Here is a 19,187-nt window from a genome sequence, read left to right as displayed (position 1 = left end):
ATAGCAACATCTCATGTGAAATAGAACTCCCATCTTAGTAAATTTCCACCATAGACAGAAGGAATAAAACAACAGAAATATGGTTGAATCTCCCTGTAATCTATTATATATATATGTGCCCGCCCATGTGCAGCACAAATCTGCCATGTATATCGTCCGGGGGGATGGCGGCACTCAGGAATCAAAACACACCACACACGGGTAGTAACCAACGTTTCTGGGCCTAGAGGCCCTTTTATCAGGGTGCAGGAAGAACATTCTTCCTGCACCTTGATAAAGGGGTCTCTAGGCCCAGAAACGTTGGTTACTACCCATGTGTGGTGTGTTTTGATTCCTGAGTGCCGCCATCCCCCCGGACATTATATATATATATATATATATATATATATATATATATATATATATATATATATATATATATACACACACACACACACACACACACACACACAGCCAGAGTCTAAACCGCACTCAATTCAATTTGAAGACAACAGGGCAGTGCTCCACTTAAAGGAATTTGGTTCCCATAGTATACAGCATGGGTCTTCAAACTGTGGCCCTCCAGATGTTGTGAAACTACAAATCCCAGCATGCCTTGCCACAGTTTTGCTATAAGGGAGTGTTAAAACTGTGACAAGGCATGCTGGGATTTGTAGTTTCACAACATCTGGAGGGCCACAATTTGAAGACCCATGGTATAGAGGTTTGTAGAAGAAGGCAGGCACTCACCAACTGGAAGTTCAAGATAACGTTTTATTCCAAAGTAATGGACATAGTCAGTCAATCAACATTTCGATCCTCTACATCTTTTTCAAGATAAGACAAGTGTGACACAAGGACCCATAGCACCAGGTAGTGTCATACCTGGTGCTATGGGTCCTTGTGTCACACTTGTCTTATCTTGAAAGAGATACTTGTGGAGGATCAAAACGTGTGACTGACAATGTCCATTACTTCAGAATAAAATGTTATCTTGAACTTCCAGTTGGTGAGTGCCTGCCTTCACACACACACACACACACACACACACACACACACACACACACACACACACACATATATACACACACAATGGGCATCAGGTCGGCACTCCATAAATATATTAGTATCAGATTCCGGTGCCAGGTCCTACAGGGAACGTATACAGCACTTACCCCCCACACAAGGTGAAGAAGAATCCAGACCGGCACTCAGCAGCTGCAACCGACAGCCGTTTCAACTGGACTTGGCCAGTTTTCCTCAGGGGTGAATGTACACAGCAAAGTGTGCGCTATTTAAGTGCACAAATTGCGCCAACAGTATTCAAAAATTGACCAGCTGACAGCAGCCTCCTTCCGGCCGTCTGACAGGTGGGCGGGTGATGGCGCGTCACGGGATTCCCGGGGCAGGTCTAAGCGCGTCACTCTGTGAAGCCTCCGGCTTCCCGATAGCGCTGTATGTCTCCGCTGCTGTGTACCAGAGCAAGCTGTACTGTAGGCAGCTAGAAGGGAGCAACCTAAGGGGGCGGTGTGAGTGACAAGAGGTAGCTGAACACTCCGTGATGCTGTGAAAAGCTCCGTAAGTTGCTGGTAGCCATGGAGATTGTGTGGGATGCCCATGTTTGGACATAACAAGTGATAGCCAGGGCGGGGAACTGTCTGACATCTCGCCAGAAGGAAGTTACTGCCCAGTTGTCAAAAAACATTTACATGGAAGCACACTTCCTCAGGTATAGCACATCGTCCTGGCACACGGCGGTGCCCAATGATTCAATAAACATACCAAAGTGTTACACACTTCAGTGCATAGAAAACATGCAAGAGGACATTTGAATAATTCAGGTCGACACTCAGCGGTGTCGATTCATTAGGAACAACAACTGAAAAGCTGCACACGGCGGTGCCTTTGATCGCCCAACAGGGCACATTATCAAAGCATATACTATGGCAGTATGTAAAGACGCTCAGAGTTCACATTTTCCAGACACCCTAGCTGCTGCAAAGGTGCACTTATTACTAGCTGAAACGTTTTCAAAGATCCACAGGTGGAGCTAATTACTTCACTTGTGATTCTGTGAGGTGATCTGGAAAACATTAACTGTTGGTACCTCTCGAGTGCTGGAGTTGGCTACCCCAGGTCTAGAGTCAAGTTGCCATATGCTTTCTATTAGGTGAAAAATCAGAATTATACATTGAAACTGTGGAATATTTTAGTAAAAGTGACAAATTCCCTTTGTGTCAGACGGAACCAGACACTTTGACTGCTTATTAGCTCTTAGTCCAAGCCGAGTGCTTCTGTTGCCTAGTGAACAAGCATACGCTGCATATAAATACTCAAATTATAACAAATCAAAAAGGAGTTAATTTTTGAAATGTAATCTGTTTGTAGAATACTGCAGTGCTTCCCTAAGAATATATTTTTTAATCTGGTGCTTAGGACGCTTTATGTCACACTTCAAAGAATTATAGTGGATATTATTGGAGAAAGCCCAATACCAAATTACTATAATAATACAAGATTGAACGTGTCTCACTCTCATATCAATTATTCATGTGATGAATCGCCTCCATTTTGACAACCTTTTCCTGTGCATGTCAGACAACAACATCAAAAAAGAGCATCCAGGGATAAATGAAATAACAGATTTAAATTATACATTTTATTTATTTTGTTTACAACCTGTGAGTTCAACTTATACTGCATTAGGGAGATAATGTGTGAAGTACTAATTAAATGGCAATGGTGACAATGTCATACCTATCCCCAAACCAAAAATGTTAGTATGATCTTGAAACTAAAGGGAGTATAAATGCCCTAGGAACAAGAACTCATTTGGCAATATTTACTAACTTTGCATTTAGGTTCAAAAGTCAATCTTTTTCAACAGCAGCCAATCAGCAGTTACCTTTCATTTGTCTAGTACGTGGTAGATAATAAACGCAAGTACCTGATTGGTTTCAAGGATTGTTTGCAACATTTGCAAATTTAATAAACCAGCCTAAATGCCATGAGTCTTGGTGAAATGAATTTAATCATGTGTAAGGGAGGAGATCCCACACAGGTTCAGTGATTCACCAACCTGATTGCGGAAACCAACAGATGATTTTTATATGTATTTACTAAAAATGGAATGATATTATGATGTTGGACTAACAGCTCATATGAAGAAATAAAGAAGACTCTTTTTTTTCTGGGGCACACTTTTAAGTATGAATATATATTCTTATTTAAATATATAATTTGAATATCACTTAAAATAGATGCAATAAAAGGTACAGTAGACAAAGGCATATAGGGCCAATTCAGATCTGAGCTCAGTACAAATTTGTTTGGATAATGGGCAACACCATGTGCACTGCAGGTGGAGCAGATGTAACCTGTGCAAAGAGAGTTACATTTGGGTGGGGTGTGCTGAAACTGAAATCTAAATTGCAGTGTAAAAATAATGCAGCCAGTATTTACCCTACACAGAAACAAAATGACTCACACAAATCTAACTCTTTCTGCACATGTTACATCTGCCCCACCTGCAATGCACATGGTTTTGCCCATTTTCCGAACAAAATTGTACTGAGCTCAGATCTGAATAAGGCCCATAGTTGGCATGAATATCACCAAACAGGATACGGTCACTGGGTCGACCCTATTTAGGTCGACATGCATTGGGTTGACCACTGACTGTTGACAGGGTTTAGCTTAACAGGGTTGGAAGTTCAACACCAGCATTAGGTCGACAATGGGAAGGTCGACATGATTTTTTTTTAACGTTTTTTGAGCCGACATTCTGACAGGTGGTATTTAATGCCCTACCATCCACTAGGGCATTGTGGGAGAATTAAATACTGTGGCTGGCACAGCGAGGCACTGTGTAAAAAGTATGGCGAGCGCAGTGGTTCACTTTGACAGACTCCATGGGCCTTATTCTAGTCCATTCTTTCTGACAAAATCCTTCTTAGATGGACAAAACCATGTGCACTGCAGGTGGGGGCAGATGTAACTTGTGCAGAGAGAATTAGATTTGGGTGGGGTTTTTCTTCAAAGTGAGATCTATATTGAAGTGTAAAATCATGCAGTCAGTATTTTCCCTGCACAGAAACAAAATTACTCACCCAAATCTAATTCTCTCTGCACATGTTACATCTGCCCCCCTGCAGTGCACATGGTTTTGTCCATCTAAGAAGGATTTTGTCAGAAAGAATGAACTAGAATAAACCCCCATGTCGTTTATGTCGACATTCGAGACAAAAAAAATCCATGAAAACCTCAGGTTGACCTTTTGACTGTCGACCTTCCCATTGTTGACCTAATACTTGTGTTGACCTTCCGACCCTGTCGACCATAGCCATGTTGACCTATTTCAGGTGTTAGCCTAAGTCCTGTGGATATTCAGTGGTCGACCCAATTCATGTAGACCCAATGACCCATACCCCACCAAACACAGGACTGATTTCCACATTTCCGGTCTATTCCCAAAAGATATTATGGAGCTTAATATTTTGTAAATTCTCACAAACTAGGTTCATTTTTGTCAAATAAAGTCACTTTTACCAAGAAAAAGAAGTACATTTGGTAATTTCAAGTTGGCCGATACATCGGATGGGATATCGGCCAATATAATCGGCCTATCCGATGCGATTTTTTACCTGTTCATAACCCCACTATCCACTACACATCGAGTTGATTTTATATAGTGTGGCAAGCGCAGCGAGCCACCAAGCCCGAAGCATGGCGAGCGGACGCGGATTACTGCGCTCGCCACACTATATAAAATCAACTCCATGCGTAGTGGATAGTGGGGTTATGAACAGGTAAAAAAAAATCGAATCGGATCAGCCGATATATCGGCCGATATTGCATCCGATATATCGGCCGTTGTGAAACTAAACAAGTACCGTACATTTATTTGTACATGTAACATGAAGCTTTGTGATGTGATTCTAATCCCCCTAATTAATTTTCAAGTATCAGCATAGGCGTGATCACATTGAGTGTTAGGGGTGAACAGGCACTTCCTAATGCTGTGCACACACTTTTGATTAATGTAATGCCAGCACTAGGCATGGAATGGGTTAAACATCCCAGGCTGTGTGTGTGACCCTTGGGGAGCATGTGACTCGGGGATCCAATAAGGTGCTTGGGAATGGCAGAGTTAGCTGAATATTGGGTCAGGAAAGGGAGGAGTCTTCCTCTCTTTCCTGCTGAAATGTTCCCACCCTTCCATCCCTGTGATAATTGGTTTTAAATGGGGGGGGGGGGTTTCGGGGTGTTTTAATCGCATTGGCTGATAGGCGGGAAAGAACGGCAGGTTAATAGTTTCTTAGCCTTCATTACCCGTTTATGCAACGTATATAGATTGTTTTCGGTGCGCTCGCCTATTCATTGACTTAGGCCTTTCGCTCGATCTCCCGCTCGGGGGCAGCGAGACCACCTGGCTGGTTGGTAGTCAATGTAGTAGGTCGAGTGGATACCGCTTGGTAGGGTAGTTTGATTACGTATGCTGAGTTTGGGGGTGGAGTTTAGTTTAGTAGCCGTTCTTTCTTGGCCACCATTTATTTAAATTAGTTTAATCAAATCAAAAACTAGCTTAAATATTCAAATAATAAATCAGCTATCAATTTCTGCCAAACCTATGTCTCCGAGTCTTTATTTCAGGTTTTATGTTAAGATAAGTTAAGTTAAGGTTTAACATGCTAGAGATACACACACATGAGGTGCTAGGATGTTTAGAACACTTCCCTGCCGCTAGCAATACCAGCAATACGTTTTGCCAAATACTTTTTTAGAACTGTATTCCACTAAAACAAGTGCCCATCAATCAATTATGTGCGTTTTGCATTGTTAATTATACTAGACTATTGTCATATCACTACATTACATATATGATTTTACTTTATTTGCATGTACTGTTACACAGGGTAATTAGAAGATTAAAAGTGAAATAGGCAGATTATGGTGTGGCTGAGAGACGTTTTATATTGTAGCGAGTGCCAATAGATGATGGTAGACACACCTGATTGGTGGTGTTAGACACACCCAATGGGCAGTGTTAGACACACCCAAAAGGTGGTACTAGACACACCCCTTTGACAGTGCACCACCTAATAACATGTGCTGTGCACCATTACGAGTATCAAGTAATGCATTCTGACAGCAGTAAAACCGTTAACACACAGCTATTTTAGCATTGTTCTGCCTGATAGAATTCCCCCATGGAAAGTTCTGTGTTTCCAAAATCTTTGGCTAAAGAAATACCCATACTTGGAGGGAATACAGATGGAGCTGGTCTCTTCATTGCGGGCACGCGTGTCTCAGTTTCCCGTCGGCAGGGGGACGGGAACCCTGTCCGTCTCCGCTTCAGGGAGACGGACAGGGTTAGGGGGGGGGGGGGGATGGCGGCGAGGAGGTGGGGACCCTGGGCGACCCTCGGCGAGGCGGCGGGGACCCAGGGGGAGCTCCGTTGTAAGGCGACACACGCGCATCTTGTGCGCGCGCGTCCCCTTACGGCGGCTGGCGGGGGATGGCGAATCTTCCGCCATCCCCTGCAAGGGATCCGATATGTAATGCCGGCGGTTGGAATCCCGACGGTCGGAATCCCGACACTGGAATCCCGACATGGGGGGGACGTGGAGCGCTCCCCCTTGCGGGCTCGCTGCGCTCGCCACGCAGCGGGCCCGGTGCCTCGCTACGCTCGGCACGCTATTTTATTCTCCCTCTATGGGTGTCGTGGACACCCACGGAGGGAGAAAGTTTCGGGATTTCGGCGGTCGGGATTCCAGTGTCGGGATTCCGACCGCCGGGATCCCGACCGCCGGCAAATTGACTGCATCCCCCTGCAAGAGCGAGACCCGCTCCATCTGTACTTTTCTGAAAAAATGAAAGGTCCACGTACAGATTTTTCGGTCTGATCTATCTGGTGGAAACAAAGACCTGGAAATGTATGGGAGCAACTGACAATCAAAAGTTTCCACCCAAATGCTGGAAAACAGAATAAAATATATGCTTTGAGAAATTTGTTATATCACAATGATTTAAACAATTTGTCTGACTGATCACTGTCTGTTTTCAACTGTTTGGGAACAAATTTATTGTATTTATTCATTTTCTCCCATACATTTCCAGGTTTTTGTTTCCACCAGACAGAAAAATCTGTACGTGTGTACGCACCTTTACCCTAATTTTATTTTAATAAAATTCTCTAATAAAATTGAAAGCAATAATGTTTAATAAGACTAGTCTAGGGCTTTTTGAAGCTTCTATAAAGAATAAGGTAGTGTCTGTCCAATTGCCAATAGTGAGCCACTATTCTTATATATGTTCTAGGATTAAATTAACTCTTTCATTCTTTTGATCACAGTCATGTACCTGTATACTAAAACAACAGAAATGTACATCTAGCATATGCATTCCAATGTTCTAGATACACAGATAGTTAACATTATTTGAGGCACGATTCAAAAAGGAAAATCTGACACATGAAAGACATTACGTTCTTTTGTTCACTAATTTCCCCGAGCTGTTTATTAGCAGTATCAGCATGAACAGGGTAGCTAATTGACAGTTCTTTGGAATACAGATAGCTAGTGCTTCTTAATGACTTAAAGTCTTGGCCAAGCAGACACTATTATATAGCCTCGCTTGTTGATAATTGAGAAATGCTGCTCTTTGTGCAAGATGCTCAAAGATATTCTCGAACATTAAAAGACAAATCAAATTTAAAAAAAAAAAACACAAAAACTTCCATAATTTCTTGCAACAATGCACAATTTCCTAACCCGCACAATACCTTGCTCCTCATAATAGTTTTTATAGCTGCCTCAAATTCCTGGGTGTTATTGTAGTCCACTGTTATGACATGTGGCCGCCCAATGGTCATCTCCATGTAGGGATGCTGAGATGAAACCTGTAGGAAGTATTGCAGAGCCTTTTTTACGAATCAATAATCTTTAGCGAGAACAGGTAGTACACACAGGCTGTTCTAACTGAGTTAATGACACAAACACACATATATATACCGTATATACTCGAGTATAAGTCGACCCAAATATAAGCCGAGGCACCTAATTTTACAACAAAAAAACTGGGAAAACTCATTGACTCAAGCGGGACCCTCACTCGAGTATAAGCCGAGGGGGGCTTTTTCAGCATAAAAAAATGTTCTGAAAAAGTAGGCTTATACTCGAGTATATATGGTATATAATTTAAATAAACACAGATGGTCCGGTACTCCACTCTAAAAAGGGGAGGTATACAATAGCAGCAGTGTGTGGCACTCATAGCAAATAAACATTCATAGTCGGCTCAGCTTATCAACGTTTCATTCATATTGAATTTCAGCAGGATACATAAACAATTTTAATCAAGTGCTTACCTTATATCCCCACCCGGTGCAACACGTTGCTGGTTCCCATGGCATAGGACCACGGCGGATGACAACCCGTTGTGACGTCATCATGAGGCAGCCCGTCAGACGCAGGGAGTCATGAGTGTGCGCCCTGGGGTGCGTGATTACATCACGACGGGTTGTCGCCCGCCGTGGTCCGACGCCGTGGGAACCAGCAACGTGTTGATTAAAATTGTTTATGTATCCTGACGAAATTCAATACGAATCAAACGTTGATAAGCTGAGCCGACTCTTCTAAGATTTTATCATCTCAATGGTGAGTGCCCTCTTCCTCCTTCTTCTGTTAGATAGATAGATTTAGATACAGAAGAACCAACACACTCACCATTCCTACGAATGGGGTCCAAACAGCACCCACTTCCCAGACTGGGGTGCAGTGGCCTGTGACAACACACTCTAGTAAATACAAACACAGGGGGCCCAGCACTCACTACAACAAACTAACTCACCTTAACATTCAAATAATCAATTAAATAAATAATGGGGTTTTAGTTCATGAATTGATCAATGCATTTAAGCTTGCAGCCCATCGCCAAGGGACCCATTTTCACTGCAAGTCCTACACTAACAACTGGTGGTATATATATAAGCTATATGTTTTTTATACATCTTTACACCTCCCATCTTTAAAGTTTCCTCTCTTCAGTGCTTTCAGATAACATCAGTATACAACTGTGAGAATCTCTCTGACAGTCTGTGACAGACAGCTCCATTCGTCAGAACTCAGTGGGAGATCTTGTCTAATTAATGGAGGTAATTATGCTTTTTGGCAGGTAGCTATGATTAATCCCCCCAGGCTTGCTGTGCAACACATAACTTTCTGCTTGTGGTTAATTCAATATAAACCTTTACCAAGTGTTCCACAGTAAACTTGTAATGAGCACTGTCATAACACAAAGGTCATTGATAACAATATAAGGGCCAGATATATCAAGCTTCAAAAAGTCATAAAGTGGAGAGTGATAAACAACCAGCCAATCAGCTCCTACCTGTCATTTTTCAAACCCAGCCTGTACAATGACAGTTAGGAGCCAATTGGCTGTCTGTTTATCACTCTCCAAGTTACCACTTTTTGAAGCTTAGTACAACTGGCCCTTAATGATTATTAATTCTTGACCGAGAAAATATCAGACCAATAAAAGATATCCAGCCATACCTCTCTGGAGGTTGGTTTGCCTCGGAAGAATTCATGGTTGAGAGAACTGTGCGGTGGATTGAAACGTGGTTGCAGGAACACACATCCATTGGCAATTGCTTCCAAGGGTGCCGGGCCTTCGTAGGGAAAACCAAATCCTATAAACAGCTATAGGAAAAAATGGCCAAGGATTAAACTGACTGCAGAAAATATGTTAATTATGCAATGTATATACAAAAAAAATAATAATCACATAGATATGCAGAAAGATATAAACAATCAAAAAGCTAGTAAATGAAACTGTCCTTTATGTAGACAATAGTTTATTGGGCTAAATCAATTTCACAGGTTCCAAAGAATGATAAGCTACAGTATACATATGTATTGGGTCAGCTCCATAGACAAGCACTGTTTAGGTAGGAGGCTAATGTAAGTCATACATTATACAATTATTAATGTTTCACCAATGCAGGCTGATAACTTCACAGTTTGTAACGGTGACTTACCACAATCGCTCTGCCAGAATTTTCCAGCAAGTCAACTACATTGGGCAGTGTATGCTGCCCCTGCCTGAGCGATTGATATTATCCCCTATTCCTTCTCTGGGTAGGAAGTTGGAACAGGAAAATGCTTCCTCTCCATGGGAGGTAATTCTCACAGTGTATGGCCACAATATCTCATTGGTTTCAGGCTGTCAGATAAAATGTCTACAGTCTGACAGTGTATGCTCAGCATAAGAACTGCCTGTTATCCCCTTGGAAACAGATATAATGATTAACCTATGAAGACAACCTTGCACCCCCAAGAAATTATTATTTTATTTATATTTACAGTATATAGTTCTTTCGCAAAAATAGGATACACTGGAAAGAATATATTACACCTGGTTGAGATGAAAAATATTGTGGGAGATACAGAAAACTAGAGTGAGATAGATGAGCCTTACAAAATTATCAGATTCATTCATGCATTGTACATGAGAGTAGCAGGAAGGCAGCGATCTTGGGCGCACTACATAGGTTACAAGGTGTGAGATAAGCAATACATGGAAATAAGACAAACAAGGGTAATGTGGAAAGTGAAAAAAAAAAAAAAAAGATACACACTGAATATACATGTTGTTCAACCTGTAGACGAAAGTACCAGGCAAACACCTTAGTGCACAACATAAGTTACAGTGGGTGGATGAGTAGTTTGAATAGGTTTAATATGCAAGGGGAAAAGCAGAATGCAATAACATATAAAGTAGCGAAAAAACCCACTCAACTACGAGAACTTTGTGTGACTCTGAGTCGGTAGTAGTGTTCCAAAATAATACTGTAGATCAGTGGTCAGGGAACTCGGTCCTCATTACCCCACACAGTGCATGTTTTGCTGGTAACCCAGCAGGTGCACAGGTGTACTAATTACTCACAGACACATTTTATAAGGTTCGCAGGTGGAGTTAATTATTTCACTTGTGATTCTGTGAGGAGACCTGCAAAACATGCACTGCGTGGGTAATGAGGACCGAGTTCCCTGACCACTGCTGTAGATGGATACTTATCAGGCTACAATAGTAGTTCATCCGTCAACAAACACAGGCCTAGCCCAATAATGGTGTCTGTGCTATGCTTTTCAATAAGGTTGTGCCAGTCTTTTCAGTTTGTGCTTCAGCCAAAAATGTGTGTGTATATTAGTTTAAAAAAAAAAAAAAAAGAAGATTATTCAAAAGTGTATTTAGTCAGTAAATCAGTTGTCTGATGTTGCGAAGCGGGTTGCCTTTTTTTTTCAAGGTGTGAACCCTATAACGTCGGGCAACTGATGTGACCAAATACAGATGTGGTACCTGTCATTGTTGCAGGGGCTGGCGGTCGGATCGCCAACCACCAGCCATGGACGCACACGCATCCCCTTCTAATGGAGCTACCTCCGGTCACCACCGCCGGTACCCGATGCTGCCCATGCCCATCACCCAGAAGCAGAGACGGGCAGGGTTCGCGTCTCCCACTGCCCGGTAACTGGGACGCAGTCAGATGGAGCGCCATCTCTTCAGCGGGGGCAATCTGGCGAGCCCCGGCACTGGCTGAGAGGCGCTCCATCTGTACACTTTGATTTTTTTAATCTAAACCTGTTAGTGCCGCCTCTGTTTCATGGTTTGTACATTACTTCCGGGAGGGCACATTGTCATTAGGTTGACAATCTAATACAGATTGAAACGCTGTGTGACATGTGTTTATTCAAGTTGAGAGTGCCGCACCTTTTGCTATACACTGTTTTGAGTGCTGGACAGACTGGTTTTAGTGCTACAGTGGTTGGCAATGGTATCAAATGTGCAATATTTTACTTAGCTGGAAATAGCGTCTCTAGAATTTCTTATACTGACTAAGTATAGTGGAAGATTCTGTTTACTTGGTATACTGTAGATCTTGGAATAATTCTGTCTGCATGTATTAGTCTTCAGAAATGAGAGATTTAAGCAGTCACATCTTCAAGCAACCAGCTGTTTTTATGAGGTAAACATCACATACAGGCATATGCTTCTACAGGAGTTTTCCCGGAGGAAGCATGCCAACTTATTTTCCTGTACCAGATAGCAAGAATGGATTAAATGTTAACCCAAAGCCCTATAACAATAATACCTACAAAGAAGTACTGAAACATAGAAACATACACATTGGTCTATATTCAAATGATTACTTGCACTTGATCCTCATGTGTAAAGTGACAGGAAATTGCAGGGCAATATTCAAATGGCCATTTTTATTGCTCACATCGCACCCATTAAGGTCGGATTTAGGCGAACATAGTGGCTAAACCCGACCAAACTAGGGAGAGACTCAAAAACTGTGACTTTTTGCACATTTTAGCTTGCCAACCCCCAGGGGGGTGTAATTGCCCCCCTGGGGGGGATCTTAGAATGCACACCCTATATACATGAGGTGCTATCATGCTGGGACTTGTAGTTCTGCAAAGAAAACACATGCCATACCATATTATTAATCAATAATAGAGGTTCTTGGTATATTAACCGCTTGGGTGGTATGACGTAGCGGACTGTCCCGGAAAAATTCCGGGCATATCACTAATGTGGAAAAGGTGTGCGCCAGTGGTGTCCAGGTGTGCACCACTGGCGCACCACCTCTAGAGGCCCCCCCCCCCATCACCTTTGCTCCAGCGATCGTACGCCAGAGCTCCCCTGACCCCCTCTTCCCCAGCCGCCAGCTGCCATGCAGTTTACAACAGTGACATAGGCAGCAGGCTCGGGGATGATCGGGGCAGCTTGGGGGGACTCGGAAGAGTTCAGGCGCCCGAGTAGTCCCGAGCTGCCGCAAAACATCCCAAGCCTGCCGTCTGTGTGATGACTGACAGGCGGCTGGGGCAGTGGCGGCAGGGGAGCTCTGGCTTACTAACGCTGGAGCGGAGGTGAGGGGGCTTCCTACAGTCTGTGGTGGGTTTTGCTTGGGCAGGACAAACCTGCCCTGGTAGGTTTGTCCTGCCCCAGCAAAACCCACCACTCAAGGGATTAATTGGCCAAGAAATATTTGACCACCAACCAGCTTCATGGTGACCTCATTTCTGGTGGGTCCCTAATACTTTGAATCTGGGGCACGGAACCCCAAAAAAGGCCGGCATAAAAGGCTGGCATAAGCCAGTCCATAATATTAGTGGAAAATAAATAGTGCTAAATAAAGGTTAGGCTGTGTCACTTTTTAACCTCTAGCTTCTGCTTCTTTCTTATTAATACACTTCTAGCTTAGTTTTTCACTTGTGTGCTGCCCTGGGGTGACTGGCTTATGCCGGCCAGATTCAAACTTAGTATTAAGGATCCACCTGAAATGAGGTCACCGTGAAACTGGTTGGTGGGCAAATATTTCTTGGCCAATTAATTTACCAAGAACCTCTATTATTGATTAATAACATGGAGTGTGCATCTGCACCATGTGTTTTTCTTTGCACCCCCAGGGGGTGCAAGCTGAAATGTTGGCACCGGCAGCCATACACCCCCAAATGGTGCTACATTTGAATATCTCTGCCCTCAGGTGCCCTCAGGTGCCCTCAAGTGGCTGTCTGAGTGAAATAATTTCAATCCAGCCCATTATCTATAGCCACAGCCTTTGTCTTTTTTAACAACCGTCACAGTGGTTCAGTAGTCTTCTACATCTTTACAAATGGCGGCTTAGACTCTTCCACCAACCAAAATCACCAACATAATGCTGACTCCAAACTACAGTATATGACCAGGCCTGAGATGCTGTAAATGAAGCTGTGCAGAAAGGTTCTAACAGGGATGACTTCTCCAGTTGCTTGGTTAAGCTTGTGCTTCATAAAGTCAAACCGTTGATCTTCTATTGGCAGTAATGTCTATTAAGCCTGCTGTCTGAGTAATGCATCTGGAAAGCAGAGTAATGAAGGTGTATGGATTCCAAAGCAGTGATTTACTCCATATCAGACAGAATGAATTACACTGATTTGTTGACACACACACAATCTTATTGGTTGTTGTCTACCTACTACTGAAAGGCACACCACATTGTATACATTGTTACACAGTAACAATATGTAGCTTCCAAGTGCAAGGGTGACCCTAATAGGCTCCTGTCTCCTTGGCTTAGATTTTATCCTTCAGTTTCTACCTCTAACATTCAGTGAGGAGAGTGATGTCATTATGGGCATATTGGATATTGATTTCTTAATGTTTTCAGTTCTTCAAAGATACATTACCAAGTGTAATTAAGCAGAACATCTTCAATGGGGGTGTTCAACTATCACTTGATGGACCTTCAGGCATGCTGCCTTCCCCTATTATCATCTGCATGTGGACAGTTGCATACTCTTGCCACAAAGTCTGATTTATCTATAATCAATAACTTGTAATCTGTTCATCCCATGCGCAGCTAGTGACAGCTTGGCCCATACAGCCTTCTATGTATCAGTTTTTCTGCCCACCAATGATTTTTCTTGTGAATCAGTCCAAATTATGGCCCTTATTCAGATCTGATCGCTGTACAAATTTGTTCTCAAAATGGACAAAACCACGTGCACTGCAGGTGGGGCAGATTTAACATGTATATAGAGAGTTAGATTTGTGTTAGTAATTTTGTTTCGGTGCAGGGTAAATACTGGCTGCATTATTTTTACACTGCAATTTACATTTCAGTTTCAACACACCCCACCCAAATTTAACTCTCTCTGCACATGTTACATCTGCCTCACCTGCAGTGCACATGGGGCCTTATTCTAGTTCACTCTTAGAGGCAAATTCCTCCTCCTGAGTTATTGTGTTTCTGTGCAGGGATAAAACTGACTGCTTTATTCCTACACTGCCATTTTACATCTGCCCCCCCTGCAGTGCACATGGTTTTTCCAGCTAAGAAGGCGTTTGTCAGAAAGAGTGAACTAGAATAAGGCCCGTGGTTTTGCCCATTTTGAGAACAAATTTGTACAGCAATCAGATCTGAATAAGGGCCTAGAAGTAGTATATTTGGATGGTGATTATTATGCTTCCCTGATACTTTGATGCTCATTCCTTTGTATTTTGTTTTAGGCCACCATCCCTTAGCTTTCATATTACTTTTAGTCAAAAGCTCAGTTAGCATGTAAAAATGTTTTACCCAATCCACCTATACAATTTTGATCAGTAACAGTATAAAATGGCACAATGCCATTCACTCCATCTTCAAGTTTTCCACAAATCATTGTGAATGTCTTTAAGATATACATGGGTAGATGCATTAATGTTTTAGCCATCTTAGTACTCTTGTTTTGCCTGGCCACATAAATAGCATTCATACTTTCACAATAACCTGGACATTTATCCTAATTAACAGTATTTGATTCCAATGATAAACTTTGACAAAGTCCCTATAGATGGCATCAGTGGCTTAGTAAGGACGTCCTTTGTGATGTATATCATCTTTAAAGGTATTTGGGGAGGACTCTTTTATAAATGTTTAAAAGAAAAATTGGTAACACTACATCTGTTTTAACAACTAAATTAGCTGCTTAATCTTCTGGGATTCTAGATACACCACATGTCTCATAATAATTATGCTGTAATTTGTGGTACTTCTTTACTTTCACGGCGCCAGCATGGCGCCGCGCGTACTTCCGGGTTACGCTCGCCACTAACTAAGTAAAATAAACTAAGTTAACGCCATGCCAACATGGATAGTTCATACCTCCACTATCCATGTTGGCATGGAGTTGACTTTAATTAGCGTGGCGAGCGTAGCGAGCCACCGAGCCCGCAGCGTGGGCGAGCGAAGCGAGCCCCGCAAGGGGACTCTGACGCGCGGCGCCATGCTGGCGCCGTGAAAGTACAGAAGTACCTAATTTGTTTTTAATAAATATTATTATAAATTGTCTGAGATTTTTGCTTTACATTTTTACCCTTCCACTCCACACAAATAACCCAGTTCCGACCTGGGTTATTGACGGATTGACTCGGGTCACTGTGCGGTGTGAAAGGGCCTTTAAAAAATACTGGGTCCAGCAACCCAGCAATCCAACCCGGGTAAAAAGAATGGGTGAATGGGTAACGCGGGTCTAGTGACCCAGTTCCAGTTCAATCATATGAAGGAGGCAGCAGCGTTACCTTAGTGCTGCCTCCTCCCCCCACCCCTGCTCTGCGCCGCCCCCCAGATGATGTCAGCGAGCCGGCAATAAGCATGGTTGCTGTATGTCACAGTTAGCGCAAATGCCAGGTCGCTCCCTGGACACTCCCGTGTCCAGTTTTACTAATTAATGGTTATATTTCTGGACACTTCTGTTTTGTTATGTATTTATGTATGTTATTGGGTGCCTCTGTATTAGGTATGTTCAGCTTGTTTTTGTCGTTTTAATATATAAACAGTTTAAGCAAATAGTTAGACGGTGGCATCAATTTCAATAAAAGCATTACACACTTTACTGTCCCTTGAAATAATCTGCTTTGTCTAACTAGTTATTCTTTAAAGTTTAAAGAAACCTACAGCGGCATTTATTCTGGGTAATCTGTATTCTGATAACCTCATTAAATGGGAGATTTGCACAGACCAATTAGAAATACTGTAAATTAGACTTCCAGGAAAGAATAGTAAACATTACATTGTGACCTTATTGTACACAAGAACTATAAGTGAATCAGTATCTGTTTTACATGGTACACAGATTCCGAAGTCCTGTTACAACAGTCAATCTAATGTAATTTCACTGTATGGGGGAAATTTACTACGCCTTAAAAAAATATGATAAAATGGAGAGTGATAAACCACCAACCAATCAGCTCATACAGTACCTGTCATTTTTCAAACACAGTCTGTGACATGGCAGGTAGGAGCTGATTTTATCACTCTCCAAGCTTAGTACATCTGGCCCATATTTTATTATCAACTTATTTAATGAGATAGTCAGGTAGATAATGGAACACAGGGTGGAACCAATCCAGCGTCAGCTTTACGACTGAATTGATATTTGCCATTTAGTAATCGCTCAAGCTGGCCAAATAATCAATCTGTATAATTCATGCAGGTCAGTCTTTTAATACAACTCAGAGCTAGATTTACTAAGCAGCAGCTTTTACAAATTCAATACATTATAATACATGCAAAAGTAAATCTAGTTTTTAGTGTCATATCAATAGTCAAAGACATAAATGACTGTGCAGCAGAGCTACAGTTAATGCTAGGCGGTAACAGGAGGGCATAATCAAGACAAGTAAACTGGTAGATAATCTTTGGCCTGAGGAAGCTGGAATTTGATTTGGGGAAAAAGTTATATAAAATCTTATTGATTTGAAATCCATATTAAAAGGAAAAAAAGTCTACAAATGAAATCCACATGAAGCCAGAAAAACCTCAGGCCAAAGAAGGTGGATCTTCACAGCTATAAAAATGAGATGATAAAATGTCAACATGCCTCTAAATTGATTTTCTTCAGAAGTGATGGAGGATTTATCACGTCAGCTTACTCATCACAAACATTTGAAGGAACAGAACACAGCTCACTGTACTCAAGTGACTGAGCTAACTCAGCTACTGTTATACAGAGTTTTCACTTAAGAATTTTTTTTTATTTTTATATAAAGATAAAATCAGCTCACAGGCAGTGCAACATGTTGTAGCTAAGCTACTACACACATGAGAAATGGGGAAACGGACATCTGTCAGAACACACTTAGGTCGACAGTCATTAGGTCGACCCCGGAAGGTCGACTGGCCCCAAGGTCGACAGGGTTAAAGGTCGACATGGGTCAAGGTCGACATGACTAAAGGTCAATATGGGTATAGGTCGACATGAGTTTTTCACTGTTTTTTGAGCCAACATGTGCCGATAGGCGGTATTTCATGCCCTACCATCCACTAGGGCGTGGTGGGAGAATAAAATAGTGTGCCGAGCGTAGCGAGGGGCTGCGGTTCAACTCCAACTGTGTCCATGTCAACTGTGTCGACATTCGGGTCAAAAGAACAGTGAAAAACTCATGTCGACCTAATGACTGTCGACCAAAACCCATGCCGACATTAAGTCATGTCGACCTTGACCCATGTCGACCTTTAACCCTGCCGACCTTGGGGCCAGTCGACCTTCCGGGGTCGACCTAATGAATGTAGACCTAAGTCTGTTCTGACAGATGTACCGATTACGAGAAATGTGGAAAAGCAAACAGCTTTTGTACTTCCTGTACAGTGCTTCCAAATAGCTGGCATTGAATGGATACACAGCATGCAGCAGCGCGCCGCAGGACATAGATGGCTGTCCGATCGTTGCATCAGCACCTGCACCAGCACCCTAGGAGTGGTGCTCCCATGCACCCCCCTCAGAGATAGGCCATGGGTACAGTACACTGCCCACTCAAAATAGAAGCGACTGTCTGAACACTGCACAATATGATGTACAGGAAACCATCTATAATGGGAATGAGTAGCCATCATTAAACACCAAGGCAGTGATTATGAATGATAATATTGTTTATATATATATATATATAGATACAGTCCATTAGGACTATGGGGCCTATTCAGAATCACTCATTGTGATCCAATTTTTGACCCAGCCCCAATGGTCGGGGATTTGCGTGCACATTTCTGTGCATGTGCAAACCCTAGCTGCAAGTTAAAGAATCGTTGGCCGTTTGCTGCGGGGAGGGAGGGCTGGGGGCATGTAGGGGGTGGCAGCAGGGAAACGCCCAGCATTATGTTGGGGGCGTCCCCATAAAAACGCTGGGCGTTCCCCTGGGAATGCAGGCAGACTGATGCTCATGGCGGGTGACTGACAACGCATGAAGTCAGCACACACCCCGTCTTCGGTTGATCCGACAGAAATAATAGTTAGTTTAGACTGACTTTTATTAGCGAAGGGGAGAGAAAAAATTTGCATGGTTGGCGATCATCGAATTATTTCTCTCCCCTTCGGCCGCATGTTCGCATACATCCCCTCACATGGTACTGAGGGGATTCGGCTGTGGGGGGATGGGGGTCAGGCGTTCCACTGGGCAGAGTTTAAGGGCTCGCTAGGCAGTGAATGTGCGCTGCATAGTGAGCCATGCTGAATCAGGCCCTAAATTTCAGGGATTCAAAATAAAATCCTTTAGCTGAGGACTGCCTTAAACAAGGACTGACAGCCAGGACGTTTACATACACATATGTAATAAGCCAGAGTGGAATCCCATATGATAAATTCTGCATCAGTGTGACAATCTCCTGTTTCTTTCCA

General features: G+C 42.7%; 1 protein-coding gene across 1 annotated transcript in view; it reads right to left on the bottom strand.

Moving 5' to 3' along the window:
• MGAT5B (alpha-1,6-mannosylglycoprotein 6-beta-N-acetylglucosaminyltransferase B) overlaps nucleotides 1–19,187 on the bottom strand; it is a 110,939-nt gene that overhangs the window by 19,531 nt on the left and 72,221 nt on the right. Inside the window, exons 15-16 of the mRNA XM_083147861.1 lie at nucleotides 9,537–9,683; nucleotides 7,763–7,879 (exon numbers count right to left, since the gene is read on the bottom strand). Of these exons, the coding sequence (XP_083003987.1) occupies nucleotides 7,763–7,879; nucleotides 9,537–9,683 (264 nt within the window). The remainder of the gene's footprint in view (nucleotides 1–7,762; nucleotides 7,880–9,536; nucleotides 9,684–19,187) is intronic.

This window comes from Crinia signifera, chromosome 6 (genome assembly GCF_055691185.1).
Source record: "Crinia signifera chromosome 6, ASM5569118v1, whole genome shotgun sequence".
Taxonomy (NCBI): Eukaryota; Metazoa; Chordata; class Amphibia; order Anura; family Myobatrachidae; genus Crinia; species Crinia signifera.
Note: the sequence above shows the minus strand (reverse complement) of the source record. Positions and strands in the feature narration are given on the sequence as shown.